At 38.8% G+C, this 18,744-nt stretch overlaps 2 protein-coding genes and 1 long non-coding RNA gene across 3 annotated transcripts; 1 reads left to right on the top strand and 2 right to left on the bottom strand.

The window, feature by feature from the left end:
* Nucleotides 1-4,161: 4,161 nt before the first annotated feature.
* Nucleotides 4,162-6,943, bottom strand: LOC115120965 (ER membrane protein complex subunit 8-like). The gene is made up of 5 exons (XM_029649953.2): nucleotides 6,421-6,943; nucleotides 6,001-6,077; nucleotides 5,836-5,905; nucleotides 5,643-5,737; nucleotides 4,162-5,187 (listed from the first exon to the last, which is right to left on the bottom strand). Exons 1-5 carry the CDS (start codon nucleotides 6,637-6,639, stop codon nucleotides 5,028-5,030), a joined length of 621 nt encoding a protein of 206 aa, XP_029505813.1. The 5' UTR covers nucleotides 6,640-6,943; the 3' UTR covers nucleotides 4,162-5,027.
* A 1,621-nt stretch (nucleotides 6,944-8,564) lies between these two features.
* LOC115120964 (cytochrome c oxidase subunit 4 isoform 1, mitochondrial-like) lies at nucleotides 8,565-18,473 on the top strand. Its single transcript, XM_029649952.2, has 5 exons — nucleotides 8,565-8,657; nucleotides 13,944-14,020; nucleotides 14,391-14,555; nucleotides 16,847-16,978; nucleotides 18,158-18,473. Exons 2-5 carry the CDS (start codon nucleotides 13,945-13,947, stop codon nucleotides 18,292-18,294), a joined length of 510 nt encoding a protein of 169 aa, XP_029505812.1. The 5' UTR covers nucleotides 8,565-8,657; nucleotide 13,944; the 3' UTR covers nucleotides 18,295-18,473.
* Nucleotides 10,491-12,429, bottom strand: LOC135565370 (uncharacterized). The gene is made up of 2 exons (XR_010461582.1): nucleotides 12,308-12,429; nucleotides 10,491-11,359 (listed from the first exon to the last, which is right to left on the bottom strand). It is a non-coding gene; the product is annotated as an uncharacterized LOC135565370 (long non-coding RNA).
* Nucleotides 18,474-18,744: the final 271 nt, after the last annotated feature.

Raw genomic sequence — 18,744 nt, 5'->3', positions numbered from 1 at the left:
CACCAAGGGAGTACCCCAAGGCTCGATCCTAGGCCCCATGCTCTTCTCAATTTACATCAACAACGTAGCTCAGGCAGTAGGAAGCTCTCGCATCCATTTATATGCAGATGATACAGTATTATACTCAGCTGGCCCCTCCCCGGAGTTTGTGTTAAATGCTCTACAACAAAGCTTTGTTTGTGTCCAACAAGCTTTTTCTAACACCTTGTTCTGAACACCTCCAAAACAAAGGTCATGTGGTTTGGTAAGAAGAATGCCCCTCTCCCCACGGGTGTGATTACTACCTCTGAGGGTTTAGAGCTTGAGGTAGTCACCTCATACAAGTACTTGGGAGTATGGCTAATGTTAAATCTAGGCTTGGTTTCCTCTATCGTAATTGCTCCTCTTTCACCCCAGCTGCCAAACTAACCCTGATTCAGATGACCATCCTACCCATGCTAGATTACGGAGACATCATTTATGGATCGGCAGGTAAGGGTGGTCTCGAGCGGCTAGATGTTTTTTTACCATTCGGCCATCAGATTTGCCCCCAATGCTCCTTATAGGACACATCACGGCACTCTATACTCCTCTGTAAACTGGTCATCTCTGTATACCCATCGCAAGACCCACTGGTTGATGCTTATTTATAAAACCCTCTTAGGCTTCACTCCCCCCTATCTGAGATATCTACTGCAGCCCTCATCCTCCACATACAACACCCGTTCTGCCAGTCACATTCTGTTTAAGGTCCCCAAAGCACACACATCCCTGGGTCACTTCTCTTTTCAGTTCACTGCAGCTAGCGACTGGAACGAGCTGCAACAAACACTCAAACTGGACAGTTTTATCTCAATCTCTTCATTCAAAGACTCAATCATGGACACACTTACTGAGAGTTGTGGCTGCTTTGTGATGTATTGTTGTCTCTATCTTCTTGTCCTTTGTGCTGTTGACTTTTCCCAATAATGTTTGTATCATGTTTTGTGCTGCTACCATGTTGTTGTCATGTTGTGTTGCTACCATGCTGTGTTGTCATGTGTTGCCGCCATGTTATGTTGTTGTCTTTAGGTCTCTCTTTATGTAGTGTTGTGTTGTCTCTCTTGTCGTGATGTGTGTTTTGTCCTATATTTATATATTTTATTTTTTATTTTTAATCCCAGCCCCCATCCCCGCAGGAGGCCTTTTGCCTTTTGATAAGCCGTCATTGTAAATAATAATTTGTTCTTAACTGACTTGCCTAGTTAAATAAAGGTTCAATAAAATACAAATAAATAAATACAAAAAAATGTTGTGCTATAATGGCAAATCCCTTTATTCCTTTTTGTCTACAGATATGCTCTATAATTCCCTTATTATTCCACAGCCTTTATACCCTAGGAAACCATGAATAAGGTCAAGTGAACCTGCCCTTTCCTAGTGGAAAAAGCATCTACTTCATTTTTCCCCCATAGAAATTACAGCATTCTCCAAGCACTGTAATTCATCAACTGATAAGAGCAATTGTTAAGATCTAGGTAACTGAGTAATCCGTTTGGTGAAAGGGATGGTAACTAGACAGCAATTTGTTTTATATGATTTTCCCTTATGATCCCTGGAGACTAATGTGAAACCAGTCATGTGGACGCAAACAGAAAATCATATAAACACTAACAGTTAAATAGGCTACAAATAGCTGTGCCGTTATTCAGAATTGCAATTGTGTGCCTTCACAATTTAAGTGGATGAAATTTGGAGACCCAAGCTATAGGCTTCTGTCGCCTCTTCACTGTTGATGTTGAGACTGGTGTTTTGCGGGTACTATTTAATGAAGCTGCCAGATGAGGACTTGTGAGGCATCTGTTTCTCAAACTAGACACTCTAATGTATGTGTCCTCTTGCTCAGTTGTTTACCAGGGCCTCCCACTCCTCTTTCTATTCTGGTTAGAGACAGTTTGTGCTGTTCTGTGAAGGGAGTAGTACACAGCGTTGTACGAGATCTTCAGTTTCTTGGCAATTTCTCACAGGGAATAACCTTCATTTCTCAGAACAAGAATAGACTGACGAGTTTCAGAAGAAAGTTATATGTTTATGGCCATTTTGAGCCTGTAATCAAACCCACAAATGCTGATGTTCCAGATACTCAACTAGTCTAAAGGCCAGTTTTATTGCTTCTTTAATCAGAACAACAGTTTTCAGCTGTGCTAACATAATTGAAAAGGGTTTTCTAATGCCTTTTAAAATGATAAACTTGGATAAGCTAACACAACGTGCCATTGGAACATAGGAGTGATGGTTGCTGATAATGGGCCTCTGTACGCCTATGTAGATATTCCATCAAATATATTAAGTTTCCAGCTACAATAGTCATTTACAAAATTAATAATGTCTACACTGTATTTCTTATTGTTTGATGCTATTTTAATTGTAGTATGATCTAAAATAAAGACGCGCAACCACGAGGTTCTAGCTCCAGCCTGTTTATTAACCTAACCCTTGCATGTCCTACATAGGTACGGATGCCCGCCCCCAAGGGACATCCCACTACATTAATGGACAAAAAAAGTGCTTTTGTTTCAAAAACAAAGACATTTCTAAGTGACCCCAAACTTTTGAACGGTAGTGTATATACCTGGGCTTTTCTCCATTTTATTTTACCATTTGTACCATGTTAAATATTGGCTAATATCAGGACCCACCATCAGTAATACTCACATACATTTATAACTGTCACGTTAGTGTTCGTTTTCTTAATTTTGCATCATTCCGTTTTCCTGTCTTTCCTGTCACGCCTGTGTAGTTATTCCTGAGGGTCGCTAGCATTAGTGGATCATGTAAGGGTAATGTTGTGCAATAGTGTGGGACATGTAGCCTATTTGAATCATTATGGAACTCAGACCCCACATACACATTGTCATACAGTTCCATGATTGGTGAGGATTAGGGTAGATTAATAGAACTGTTAACCCTTATTGTCCGCTTTTTTCCACCTTCCAATATTTAATGGTTGGAACTCGAATTTGACAACCTTCAGGATGAATCAAACTGCTCTCCAAACCTGTTTTTTTAAATGACTCATATATACTTTCTTAACCCTAAAATGTATCTAAAATATCAGTGCATTTTATAGTCTACCAGTTGGTGCTGAAACAGAGATGAATATCCATATATTTAGATATCTTTCTTTCATTGATCCTATATTCTGAGCCCCGTCTCGCTATGTTTCCTAGTCTGTCTACAAAAATCGAATTAAAGGCACACCATATTTAAAGGGATGGCTTAAGATAAATGTACTATAAATCCTATTGAATGAAAACTCTGTTGGCCAGCAAGTGAGAATGTTTTCAATGTTGAATTCAATGTAATCAGCTCATGCAAGGGAACCACCTCAAATGTTCTACTGCTTGAGCTCCTGTTTCCGCTTATAAAATATTAGCTCTAAAGTATTGTGGAGCTCCTGCACCTAAATGTAAATAGTAACGGCACCAAAAATGAGTACCGACACCTATTTCAATCCAAGCTCTGGATAAGTTAGACTACGAACTACTGAGAAGTACTTAGGAAAGGTATGTGTAAGAAAGGCGTACATTTCCTGTCGGAATTGGGCCCTATGGTAGTAGTTCCATCATATTCTGATTCTGAAAGTTCTTTGGGGTAGGGACTCTTTCAGGAATAATTTTTTTACCACACCATTTGTCATGGCCCCTTACTTCTACCAGAGATGGTTTGGCTGTGACCGGGAGTCCCATAAGGTGGCGCACAATTGTCCGGGTTAGGGGAGGGTTTGGCCGGGGTGGTTTTACTTGGTTCATTACTCTAGCGACTCCTTGTGGTGGGCCGGGCGCCTGCAGGCTGACTACAGTCGTCAGTTGAATGGTGTTTTCTCCAACAAATTGGTTAAGCAGGTGGGTGTTAAGAAGCGCAGTTTTGCGGGTCATGTTACGGAGGACACATGACTCGACCTTTGCCTCTCCCGAGCCAGTTGGGGAGTTGCAGCAATGAGACAAGATTGAAAAAGGGGGGGTAGAAAGTATTTTCCATTAATATCCACTGTATGCTGTCTCAACCCAAAGTGATGGAACTGTCTCAACCCAAAGTAAATTGAACACCCAACTCATTCTGATCTATGGATTCGTCAAGTATGTAGGGCAGCGCTAGGGTAAGAGAGTGATTTTAGAAAAAGGCATAAAAAACATGCACATCTGAAAAGTTACATTTTATTTGTACATTCAGTCCAATTTTTTCAGTCCATTCAGTCCATTTTTTAAAATTTTTTACAAAAAGGTTTAATATATCAAAACCTCAAATTATTTTATTTAGGCTTTTAGATCTTAATCCAACCCGAAATATATAATTCATGAATCAACAATAATAATATGGACATTTAGCAAATGCTTTAATCCCAAGTGATTTACAGTTTACTACTTATGCAATAACAAGATTTATTTCAGCAAATAAAGTAAAGAATAATCAGATCATCCTTTAACAAATAAATACTACGCTATCTCCTATAAGAAAACAGGAGTGAAACCGTTCTCTGAGAATATAAATATTAAGGTAGTAAAATAAAAAACATAACATCTCTTGTTGATTACAATTCTGTAATATTTCAATAAATCAAATCTCAGACCAATAATTTATAATGTCTATCATCTCTGAAACACTACTATTTCTGAAGAACCTAAAGTATTCAATATAAGTCTAAATAAATGATATTCATGTTTCCCTACCATTCAGAATTTCGCATACATCTTCATTAACTATTAGCATACAAAAACCGTACTCAAAAAATGAGAAAAAATTAACACGTTGCATTGAATGACACCTAGGTCTTGATCACATTTATCCTCCCTACTACGGGAACAAAGATCCCAATGGTACCGGTCCTCTTCTTGCCCATGAAAATAGACTGACCAGTGCTCTGAAAGCTCTCTTCCCTGTGAGAGCAATTCACTGGGAACAAAGCCTTAGCATTCAGCATTCCTGCGCTACAGTAGTATTAGCACGTCCAACGCCGTTTTGGCCGCAATGTCTTTGTCTGGTGCAGTGCAGTCACTCAGCTGGGAGGCTTAGCACAGGTGCAGGACAGACTTGTTGATCTCAGGGTTGGTCCAGTCATTCCTGAGGTCGTCTAGGTGATTGTCGAAGTCGATCAGGCTCTCGTAGGACCTGCCCTCCAGCAGAGCCGACGTGATCTTCTGAGCCTCACACCAGTCCTCAAAGCTGTCCCTGGAACACACACAAACCAACACTCCAGAACCTCAGCTCCACATTCGGGAATCACAAATCGAATCGTATTTGTTACATGCACCGAATATAACTGGTGTAAACTTCACCTTGAAATGCTTGCTTACGAACCCTTCCCAATAATTCAGTTTAAAAATAAAATAGTAACACAAGAGGAATACACAAGAATGGAGCTATATACAGGAAGTACCAGTACCAGATCAATGTGCAGGGGTATGAGGTATTTGAGGTAGATATGTACATGGAGGCAGGGTAAAGTAAGTAGGCATCGGGATAGATAAGAGTAAAATAAATATCTACCACACTGGGTTCTATTTCACTAACAGATATTGGCATAATATACCATGTCGTTCCAAATCTTTTTGGATAAATGGCTGTTCAGTAGCTGTGATATATCTATCCCACATGACATATTTGGTCAGCTCAGGAACACTTACACATTACAGTCCCTGCATTTCCACTTGTTTTCATGGTGGTCATAGATGGCTAATATGGGCTCATAGCAGCCCATGGTGAATCTGGTGCTGTCCACCTGAGGAACATTATTAGAGATACAGTGGTCAGTGTAGATCTTATGTGTGAATTCAGTAATGTGGCAGTTCTGATACTGGACAGCTAATAGAGGATTACCATAATCATTGCTGCTTCGCTGAAGTTCTCTGCAATCCTGGCCCCAACTTTTTCAGCAACCTGGTTAGGTCTGTGGGAGTCAAAAGAAGACAGAGTACATTGTGTATCATATCAACACAACTCTCCACAGAGCTTGAAAGGGATCCTGTATCAAAATCTTGTTACCTGAAGTCCCTTGTGCGCTCGTTGGCTTGGTAATACCCAGCTATGACATATTTGTTCTCTTTACACCACGTGTCAATCTGGATGTGGGGAAAGAAAAATATATTCGCTTGTTTGACTAGCTGACTAAACTCAACACCATTGTGAAGGACGTTTCTGATAAACTCCACCAATGTACAAGTTGAAACAAGTTGAAACATCAGAAACTTCTTTCACCATGATGTTGAGTTCAGCTTGACAAGTCAGCAGGACTGACAGCTGTTAATGCACTTCTACTTCAACAGGCCCAGTAACATGCAGTGGTGAACATGCAGTGGTGAACATGCAGTGGTGAACATGCAGTGGTGAACATGCAGTGGAGTAACATGAACATTTTTGAAACATGACATGTGAATAGAAGATAAAGACGATCAATTCACTCACCAATGTAAGTGCCACTTCCAGCATAGGTGCCAATGCAAGTGTGCCGTGGAATAGTGGTATACAATCCACACAGAGGATTGGAGTGGAGTGGCTGTCTTTTTTCTTCTCCTTCTGTTTCTCAGCAACCAGTAATCCGTTCACGGCGCAATGGGGATATTTAGCAGCATGCAAAAGCATCTTGCAATAAGCCTGAGTTGTCAATTTAATACTCATTCTCATTTCGAGATAAACACTAAACTAGCTAATTGTACAAGGATGGTCTGGAGACTGCTAGCTTGACAGCTAGCCAACGGATATCATACCCGATACAACAGAGACAGTGACAGCTCTGCCAGGTTGACTACGGTAATCGAGTCTCTTATAACTAGCTACCTACATAAAGGCAACTCTTCGTGAATGTTACAGTGCATTACTGTTGTATGTTGGTAACGTTATATCCTACTACAAATGAACGCTGCTTGGCTTCTCTCTGGTGGTTTGCACCGGCACCATATTACACACACACGCCCCGCTGTGAAATAGGCAAGAATAACTAAGTACTTCCGGGTCACGGATTTTTTGAATAATTCATAATAAAATTCAGCCCTGTAGAATGAATAACTAGGGCGAAAATTATGGAAAATGTGCACAATTATCGATACATTGTATACTACTTATCATACAAAGAATAATTCAAAGTAATTATATAAGACATGTCATTTATTTGTTGATGTTTATTTTTTAAAGCCCAAATGGTCATCAATGATTTTTTGTGTGAGTAGTCATTTATTGCACATTATAAAAGTATCTGTACATTGTGTCACAGTAAAAGGGAGTTCCACTCTACTCAGGAGCACTTCTAGTTTCCAAATCCAGAGTTTACACCAAGAGCATCACTGCTGATTTGGTGGACTTTAAAGAGTGGCCCATCAATTTAAATCCAATGTCCAATATGAAAAATCTGTTTTATTTCAATTGATGGGCCACCCTATAAGGCCCAACCAAATGAGCAGCGACACTCCTCTGGGTGTAAACTCTATGGATTTGGAAACTTTGAGTTCTCCTAAGTAGAATAGATTGTGTACTACTGTGCAAAAAGAAAACGTACTGAACAGTGTTCAATATGAATGGGTTAATTAAGAATGGTATTTACAAGTATTTTCGAAAGTTGATTATTATAATTATTATAATATTATTCATATTGTTATTACTATTAGTATTAATGGTAGAATTATAAATCATGTTTTGTTATTTGTTATCTTACCATGATAACTATTTAGTCATCACTAGTTTTGTCACAATCTCTTCATTCAAAGACTCAGTCATGGACACTCTTACTGACAGTGGTGGCTGCTTTAAGTTATGTATTGTTGTTTCTTCCTTCTTGCCCTTTGTGCTGTTGTCTGTGCCCAATAATGTTTGTACCCTGTTTTGTGCTGCAGCCATGTTTTTGTCATGTTGTGTTGCTACCGTGCTATGTTGTTGTCTTTAGGTCTCTCTTTATGTAGTGTTTTGTTGTCTGTCTTCTTGTTACGTGTGTTTTGTCCTATATTTTTTAATTTAATTTATTTTTAATCCCAGCACCCGTGACCAGCAGGAGGCCTTTTGTATTTTGGTAGGCCGTCATTGTAGATAATTGGCTCTTAACTGACTTACCTAGTTTAAATAAAGGTTCAATAAAATTAATTTGAATGCTGTTAATAATGTCAATGCTATAATATTATTTGTGCTATAATGGCGATTAACTGTATTGCTTTTTCACAAAATTCTAAGTCTGCTAACATTTCCTCATAAAATGTTACGAATTTCGACCATTTGTATAATTTTTCACCATCTTCATTGCGAAACTTTTATTTTAAAGTAAAATCACCGAGGTCACGGCCTTGTTCTTGCTAGGTCTGGCTTATTCTTGCTGGCGGGACGAAGGTAACACACACCCGGGATGAATCCCACACCATATGGCAGGCCACAAACACCATTTTGGTTCATCTCAGGGCACACCGCGTGACAGGAAGAATGCCAATGCTGCGCAACATGGTAGCAAATGAACACTAGTTTTCTACATTAATATCGTAAAAGTTCGAATTCAATTGCACAGCTAAATGAATCACCACTCACATTATTTTACAAACATATTTTAATATGTATATAATAGTGTGACTACATTTGCACCGACCACAGTTTCCCTCACCAGCTACGTATTTCCGGTTATTCACACTTCCTTTATGGTGTTTGGAGCGTCGGCGAAAGGAGAAAAAGTAAGAGATGGCGGGTGAATTTTCTAAATTATTAGACGTCTGATATTCAGCTATCGTAGAACATATGATATATATATATATTAATTAAGACAAACATGCTACATGTCTGCTGTGTTATCAGAAATGGATTTGTCAATGTTTCCGAACGAGCCGAGTGAAGAGATTGACATTGACATTGAAAAGAGGCAGACAAGACAAGGGGCAAATATGCAATGGTTGGCTAGGCTAGCATCCTAGCTAACGTTAGTTAAGGTGCCCTTTTCCTGTATGTAGTATAATATTTAGTGGGTATTCCTCCTCATAGTCATTTGTAATGTTACCGTGGAGGTTAGTCCGGAGCAGGAATATTACACAAGGAATAACATGTTGGGTGTCTGCTATGTATTTGACCTTGTACCAGTTAGCGATGATAGTAGCAGGAAGGCTCACACGCAAGCTAAAGTTTGAACCAATGATGTGTATAAACCCCGGATGCCTGACTGTATTGAGATCACTGCGCAGTCGTCATCTTGGTACTCCTCAATTGTAAAACATATTTTTGGATGCAATAGAAATGCATTTATTAATTTCGCCATTCGTTTTTGACACGTTAATTCTATTAGACACCTTCATGCATACGTTTACATTGAGAGCGAAGCAAACAATTTCCTAATATTATATTTGTTTAGTACTAATGTTACTGTCCAACAACAAATATACTTAAATACATAACATTTTTGTCTCTCAATGACCAATACATAGGTTGCAGTCCAAACACTTAAAAGGCACACTATTCCCTCAGCCCTCAAATATTAAGTGGACACTTTCGATGACGTATCATGCTGTCTGACGAGTATACACTTGCAGGATGAGGAAGGAATGATTTTTAAATTAGATATTTTTTTCCTGTAATGCTATTAAGACTATACAAATGGTAACTGCTCTATCAAATTGAAATATGGCACCTCACCTAGATTTGAGTTAAAGAGAGGAAATAGGAAAGGTTGTCTTATCTCCCGTACCTGTTTTTATTAATCACCCAACTTCATACAAATTCTTTCAATAATAGTCCTGTACAAGGTATTTCAATAGCTGGTAAAGAAATTATTATAAGCCAGCTGGCTGACAATACTACACTTTTTCTGAAAGATGCTAAACAAATTCCCATATCGATCAATGTGATCCAATCCTTTTCCAAAGCTTCTGGTCTATATTGTAACATTAATAAATGTGAACTCATGGCTGATTGTGTCAGATTGTGTGACACCTTCATATTTTGGTATTCCAGTAAAAGAAGAACTTACATATTTAGGCATAACCATTACAAAGGATCAGAAGTCTAGAGGCTTACTCAATTTTAACCCTCTTGTTTAAAAAAAAACAGAAGGAGCTAAATCAATAGCTACAGAGGGACTTATCTTTAAAAGGATGTGCCCTAATAACCAAGGCTGAAGGTATCTCTAGACTAACATATGACGCTCTATCTTGACGGTAAAATAAGCAAGGAGATAGACCAGATGCTTTTCAACTTTATGGAGAAACCGTACCCATTAAATGAGGAAAACTGTTGTAATTCACTTATGAGAATGGTGGGCTGAATTTTCAACTTTACTACCTTAAATAATACTTTTAAGATCAATTGGATAAAACAATTCCTAAGAAGTTCTATGTGGAATTGTATTCCTCATCATGTCTTCTCTTCTTTTGGTGGCCTTAACTTCATGTTGGTTTGCAATTATAATATTGATGAAGTTCCAGTGAAACTTTAAGGAAAACATCAACTCAAATTGTTCCTTTTGTAATGACCACCCAGAAACAGTGTTGCATCTTTTTTTGGCAATGTATTCATGTATATTAATTCAAATCAAATTTTATTTGTCACATACACATGCATACACATGGTTAGCAGATGTTAATGCGAGTGTAGCGAAATGCTTGTGCTTCTAGTTCCGACAATGCAGTGATAACCAACAAGTAATCTAACTAACAATTCCAAAACTACTGTCTTATACACAGTGTAAGGGGATAAGGAATATGTACATAAGGATATATGAATGAGTGATGGTACAGAGCAGCATACAGTAGATGGTATCGAGTACAGTATATACATATGAGATGAGTATGTAGACAAAGTAAACAAAGTGGCATAGTTAAAGTGGCTAGTGACATAAGAATGCAGTCGATGATCTAGAGTACAGTATATACATATGCATATGAGATGAATAATGTAGGGTAAGTAACATTATATAAGGTAGCATTGTTTAAAGTGGCTAGTGATATATTTATATCATTTCCCATCAATTCCCATTATTAAAGTGGCTGGAGTTGGGTCAGTGTCAATGACAGTGTGTTGGCAGCAGCCACTCAATGTTAGTGGTGGCTGTTTAACAGTCTGATGGCCTTGAGATAGAAGCTGTTTTTCAGTCTCTCGGTCCCAGCTTTGATGCACCTTGTACTGACCTCGCCTTCTGGATGATAGCGGGGTGAACAGGCAGTGGTTCGGGTGTTGATGTCCTTGATGATCTTTATGGCCTTCCTGTAACATCGGGTGGTGTAGGTGTCCTGGAGGGCAGGTAGTTTGCCCCCGGTGATGCGTTGTGCAGACCTCACTACCCTCTGGAGAGCCTTACGGTTGAGGGCGGAGCAGTTGACACATTTATGAAGATCTTACACTATTGTGGAGAGATGTACTGCTTGGATTCTTTACCTACGATAGAAATAAGCTGAAACATTTTTATGTAATTAATTTCATTTTTTTTGGCCAAGTTTCATATTCACAAATGGAAATTTACAAACAAACACCACATTCTATTACCTTACAAAAATAAATTGAACTGTATTTTAAGACAATTAAATACTCTAACAAAAAAGCTGTTAGAATAGTCCCTTAAGGTCCTTGTGTAATGTGATATTGTACCCCCTAGCTCAATTGTCCTTTGTATATTATTGATATATACTTTTCTTCCCACATGTACTTCCTGTATTGATTTGTTGTTCATAAAAAATAAAATAATGATTTTTTAAAAATTATTTAAATTGTATTATTAACAACAAATCAATACATAAAGCACATGAGGGAACACAAGCATACATTGATTACAAACAATGGACAATCGAGCTAGGGGGTACAATATCACATTACAATTACACAAGGACCTTAAGGGACATGCAGATACTTAAAATTCTAACAGCTTTTTTGTTAGTAGAGCATTTAACCGTCTTAAAATACAGTTCAATTTCTTTTTGTAGGGTACGAAAACGAATTTTCGGGCAAGGGCGGTCCATTTAAAAATAATTATTTATATGTTATTTGGTAAATAATGATTTTTAAATGTACCGCCTTTCCCCGAAAATTCGTCACTCGTTCGTCCTGCGATGATTGTTTTCAGCCACCGGTAGTTTGTGGGTGCTTTATATGCGCTACGTCAATTATGATTGCATGTTTACTTATATTAACTATATCATGTTATATACGCCTACTGTATGGTAGCTAGCAAATTAATTAGATAACTAACGTTAGCCTGCCTAGCTGGAACTTCTGATAAAGGAACATTTCTACAATTTCCAAAAGCTAACCAAACAAAAACATCATTACTTTTACGAGGCGTGTTTGTGCCGTCATGTGCATTAGTAGCACAATTTCTAACCTTTTTACAATTATTTTTACTTACACTTGTATGTTCACTTCTCCATTCATGTTTTTACGTTTTGGCGGACTCTTAGCGGATGGGCTTACGCTGCGGTTGTACATCCGCTAAGAAAAGTCCGCCAAAAATGAATAACCAATGGAGAAGTGAACATACAAGTGTAAGTAAAAATTATTGTAAAAAGGTTAGAAATTGTGCTACTAATGCACAAACACGTCGCATAAAAGTGCATATATTTTTGTTTGGTTAGCTTTTGGAAATTGGAGAAATAAAACATTTTCCTTCAGAAGTTCCAGCTAGGCAGGCTAACGTTAGTTAGCTTATTAATTTGCAAGCTATCATACAATAGGTGTATATGAGTACTTATATAGTTAATATTAGTAGACATGCAATCATAATTGACTGTAGTGCATATAAAGCTACCGGTGGCTGAAAACACAATCATTGCAGGATGAACGAGTGACGATATCCGGGCAAAGGTGGTTGATTTAAAAATCATTCCTTGCCCTGCAAGTGTATACTCGTCGGACATCATGATACGTCTCCACTTAATATTTGAGGGGATAGTGTGTGTCTTTTACATCTGCGTTGCTTGCTGTTTGGGGTTTTAAGCTTGGTTTCTATATAGCACTTTGACATCGGCTGATGTAAAAAGGGCTTTATAAATACATTTGATTTGAAGTTTTTGGACTGCAGCCATAGAATCAGCAATCCATAGTTTATATATGTCATTGGTTTAAACCAGTACCTGGGCTTGAGATGATCAGATCCCTCAATTCAAAGTCCCATTAGCCAGTTCTGCAAATGTTATGTCAAAAACTATTGTCATTACTGTCGTTACGCATGGTTTGTACTTCCAAAAAAGGTCCAAGTAAAATAACTGTTTTTGTTGACCTTTTTTTGAAAGTGCGTGCCATGCATAACATCAGTAATAACGATAGTAGTTCTGCGAAACTACATATTTTGATGAGTCCGGAACGCATTTTGACATAATTCAAGTTTGCAGAGCTGGCTAATAGGACTATGAACTGAAGGATCCTGAGTGTCGGAGGAAATCTCATCATATTCATCCCCTCCACAAACCCAGGTACTAGTTTAGTTTACGTTAGCCTAGTTTTGAATATAACTCAATATTTTCAACATAGACGCTAGCTATCTATTAGCCTGTTTGTTACCATTGAAACGTCATTTGCAGATGGATGGCTAAATCGAAAGATGGCAAGCTATATTTAGTTTGCTAGGCAACTTTTTAGCATAGACATTTTGGCTGGGTAACTTTATCTAGGTTAACGTAGCTAGCTAGTTTTTCCTCTTTTTTGACAGTTCTGTTAACTAGCTTTTATTTGTTACAAAAACTGCTTGCTAGTTACGTGTGCTTGAGCAGTGACCATAACTAGTTGCTAAATGTCAGATTAGTGATGCGTGCAGTTTCATAAATTCTTGTTGAACAGTTGCTATTTTTCTATAAATTTTAATTGACTAAGAATAAAACTAACCACACTATTTTACAAAGATCCAATGGCTATCCTAAGGCTATAGTTTCATGTCATCAGAATAACTTCTTTGTGATTCGTTGGTCAGTAATGTTTTGTTACAGTAGTAACTAGCTGTATTCATTTTTCATCGAGGGGTTTCTCATACATGTTATTTTTTTTTTCAGAATGCTGGCCACCAGAGCCCTTAGCCTTGTTGGCAAACGTGCCATTTCCACATCAATCTGTGTACGTGGGGGACATGGTGAGTGACTATGTTGGCAGTACACACCACATACTTGACCTTCATGGTATGGACCTTTAAAACCATCCTCTGTAAATTGTACCTACCACTAAAAAGTTGGCACACAAACAAATGTAAACAATGGATAAAATATACCACCACCAGCATGGTTTGGAGATGTACAGTAATCAGACAATACCCGCTTATTGTAGAATAAGATATTTAAGTTTTTTTAGGTAAACTGAAAAAGCAGTTATGCGGCTCCCAAAGGCACACAGTATGTATTCGCGTATGCACATATTTGCTATGTAGGTCCCATGCAGCTTTGAATACACGGATTTACTGGTTGTGTGTGTCAGTCCTATGTAGTAACATGGTGAGTTTCCTGCAGGTGTTGCCAAGGTAGACGACTACGCTCTCCCAGCCTACTTTGACAGGCGGGAGAACCCCCTCCCAGACGTCCAGTTTGTGACAGAGCTGAGTGCAGTGCAGAAGTCCTTAAAGGAGAAGGAGAAGGGCTCCTGGGCCACACTCTCCAATGAGGAGAAGATTGCATGTAAGTGGTTTTCACCTTTGTTGTTGAATACTTGACATTTGTCAGTTTTGTTGCTTACTCAAAACAAGACAGAGGTATTGTTTGCCTATCTGTTCTGTTAGTAGGGATATATATATATATTTTTTAAACTTTATTTAACCAGGTAGGCTAGTTGAGAACAAGTTCTCATTTGCAACTGTGACCTGGCCAAGATAAAGCAAAGCAGTATGACACAGACAACAACACAGAGTTACACAATTCAGCGATACGCGTCAGTCCCCGGTTCAAATGTTTAAGATGTGAGTGCATCTGTCCGTGGGAGCCCAAACCGATCCATATGTAGCATGCATCGGTAAGAACCAATGAAAATGTTACAAATCGCCGGTTCACTAATGTTTATTATGCTATTTTTTTTGTTGCCTTATTCTGAAAATACCTCATCTGTTTGAATTGATGCGTCCTCTCCTTCAGCCTATCAAACTTCTTTTCATGTATCTGCATGTGATATTGATCTACAAGTCAGATAACTGTGCAGTGCAGGAGACGCAGCTGCTCGCGCCAACGAGAGCTAGGGCTACCATATCCCTGTTCTAATATTCGTAGGCAACATCTGCACAGAAACTTCAGCATTAAGATGTTTTTAAACTGGCTTTCGCAATATTAAATAGGTTTTATTGAGGGACAACCAATGTCATTTAGCTAGGCTTCCGTCCAATTGGTGACAGATTGTCATGCGAATATTCTCAAATCTGCATAAAAACAATATGCACATTTTCTTAAATTTTTACATTAAATTGACTTGTTGAGGATTAAAGGCGGTTCAATTCCCATGTTCCCAAATAGAAAATACAAGTTAAGTGGGTTTCCACTGCATCTCTACTGATGGTTTTCTCACAAAAAAAATTTGCGTTATATAGTGTGCCCACTCTGGTATTGGCACGTGCGCTGTAGCCATCAGGTCACAGACACAGTGTGGGTATAGCCTACATTAGATTATTATGGACAAAAGAGGGATTATTCTTGGTACGGCAGCCAAGCGTCTACGATCATGTCACCAGAATAAGACCCTTTATTTATTGGAAAAGAGCATCACGCTCATCACCTGCACTTTCACCACCCTGTGAAGTTCATCAGAACTTATTTCATCTGTACCCTAATAAACTGCTGGTTTTCCTAATGTGGGAGGATCACACGTCATCGCGTGACTCCAAGTTTACTTCGATATGATGGTTATTATATCAATATTTGCTCATTAAAGCGTTTCCACCGACGTGTCAAGCATAATTAGTTTACAGACACTAAAGGATCCCACCTTGTCTAGCGTGTTTTGTTGACATTTGGAAAGTTTACTGACAAATTTTCCATCAGGAATGGCATACATTTTATTGGGTTCCAACAGGTACTTTACTTGCATTAACAGGTTGGATGGAAACCTGGTTTGTGTTACCAAATGCGCTGTATAAAATAATTTTACTGGTGTAGCTCTGTGGGCTACCGGAGTGGACATAACTCACATCTTGCTGATTGCACATCTAACTGCTGATTTGGGTTTTTTTGATTGCCAGGTTCACCGTAAAAAATATTTTTGTTAGTTCTGTTTGGATTTGGTCATTTTTACATGAACAGGGTAAAGGTGTAATTTCATAACAAGGACCGCAATCATTTTCTCCAGCCGCACTGGTCAGAATGGGAGAATAGATCACCTCTGGTTCCAAATGGTCAAAACCATTCACTTTTGAGGCAGGTGAAATCCAAAGCTGTGTTTTATATTAATTGGCTATGTATGTCAAAGCTAATTTCTTAAAATAAATATATACATTTTACTAGCTCAATGTATATGACAAGTTATAGCAGTGTGGGGACAAAACATAAATTGCGCCCCCTAATCTGTTAGTGGTAGATGCTCAGTCTGCCCTATGGATCAACTCACACATTACATTACACACACACACGGCAGAAATACTTTTCTATCATACAGCAACGACAAGCCATGGTTCATTCACTCAGCTCAGAGAAGTCAGCTCAGACAGATCCAACTCAGCTCCTGAGCTCCATCACTATCAGATATTAATTTAGAATGGAAAATGAATGTGTTCATGCCATCAATTGTTAATCGCATTGATTCATTCCACTAATTAAATTGAATCGCGTCAAATCGTTTCAAACTAAAAATATCATTCCTGTATCGGAGCCCATGTATCTAGATGCATATTGAATCGTGCTTGTAAGGAGAGATGCACATCCCTACCCGTTAGTTAGGCTGTGTTAAATTGTTATTTAACCAAGGTCTTGCATTTTCTCTTTTCCAACAGTGTACCGTATTAGCTTCAAGCAGAGCTTCGCAGAGATGAACGAGGGCACAAAGGAGTGGAAATCGGTTATCGCAGGAATGTTCTTCTTTATTGGCATGACAGGACTGGTTGTCCTATGGCAGAGGAAGTTTGGTATGTCTTCTAATAAGAAAAGGAATGGGAACATTTATTGTGGAGGGAGTCTGTGATCATTCCGTTGTAATATCCTGAAAAAATATCAATGCAACAATTTCAAAGATTTTACTGAGTTACAGTTCAAATAAGGAAATTAGTCAATTGAAATAAATAACTTGGGCCCTAATCTATGGATTTCGCATGACTGGGTAGGGGTGCAGCCATGGGTGGGCCTTGGAGGGCATAGGCCCACTCACTGGGGACCCAGGCCCAGCCAATCAGAATGAGTTTTTCCCCAGAAAAGAGCTTTATTCCAGACAGAATTACTCCTCAGCATCCCCCACCCACCCTCAGATGATCCTGCAGGTGAAGAAGCCACATGTGGAGGTCCTGGGCTGGCGTGGTAACACATGGTCTGCGGTTGTGAGGCCGGTTGGACGTACTGACAAATTCTCTAAAACAACGTTGGAGGCAGCTTATGGTGGAGAAATTAACATTCCATTCTCTAGCAACAGCTCTGGTGGACCTTCCTACAGTCAGCATGCCAATTGCAGGCTCCCTCAACTTGAGACATCTGTGGCATTATGTTGTGTGACACAACTGCACATTTTAGTGGCCTTTTATTGTGCCCCAGCACAATGATCATGCTCTTTGATCAGCTTCTTGATATGCCACACCTGTCAAGTGGAGGGATGATCTTGGCAAAGGAGAAATACTCACTAATAGGGTTGTTAACAAATTTATGCACAAGATTTGAGCAAAAAATCTTTTTGTACAACATTTCTGTGATCTTTTATTTCAGCTCATGAAACATGGAACCAAACTGTTTACATGCTGTGTTTATATGTTTGTTTGGTGTACATTGATGTTCATGGTTTTTCCACCCACCTGTTAAAAGCCATAAGGCAGCATTCTTTCTCAATGAGATAGATATACAAGATGTTATTTATGACATAATTCAAATATTGTATTTGGCCATCAGTGCCCCTTCAAATAAATAGGTTACGTGTCTTCTCTCCCATTGTATTGCCTCAACCATAATTGTTATAACAGACAAGCAACCAGGTTGCTTTTGTGAAACAATGTTCTCAATAATGATTACCTTGGTAGATAAATGTTCAATACAGACTATTAAAGAATATATGTTCATGGGTGAACTTTGAGGCAGAGCCTAACAAGCTGTCTGTCTCGCTGCAGTGTACGGACCTGTCCCCCCCACCTTTGAGTCAGAATGGAAAGAGAAGGAGGTGCAGAGGATGCTGGACATGAGGATCAACCCGGTGGAGGGCTTCTCAGCCAAATGGGACTATGAGAATAAGGAATGGAAGAAGTAAACCAACCATCCAGAGGACCACATTACATACCATGACACCAACAAACGTACAAACATACCAATTACTTGTCTGTATTTATCTATTGTCCACATTACCTCAGTCAATACGTTTTGGAAGGTCTCTTCCTCTTAAGGTCATGTATTATAGAGCAAAATAAAAGTTCCTATGTTTACCCAATAGTATGTCTCCCCTTTGCTGTTATATCTACCATGTTGTGGAGGGTTAAATGCCACTGGAGGAGTAGGCCCTACATGTCAATAATATGTAGGGTTTACTAGTACAGAGCATAGGTGTGATATATCCACATCCATGGATTTACCCTATTTTGAAACCTGGCAAGACTTTTCCTGCCTCTTATCTAATTGTGTGAATATCGAGCACCATGTTTTTAGTTGACATTTTTAAAGAATCCACGCTGTAGTCCTGGATTAGGCTATGGCAGGCATGTGT

Source organism: Oncorhynchus nerka, linkage group LG27 (assembly GCF_034236695.1).
Source record: "Oncorhynchus nerka isolate Pitt River linkage group LG27, Oner_Uvic_2.0, whole genome shotgun sequence".
Taxonomy (NCBI): domain Eukaryota; kingdom Metazoa; phylum Chordata; class Actinopteri; order Salmoniformes; family Salmonidae; genus Oncorhynchus; species Oncorhynchus nerka.
This window is presented reverse-complemented; position numbering and strand designations above follow the sequence as displayed.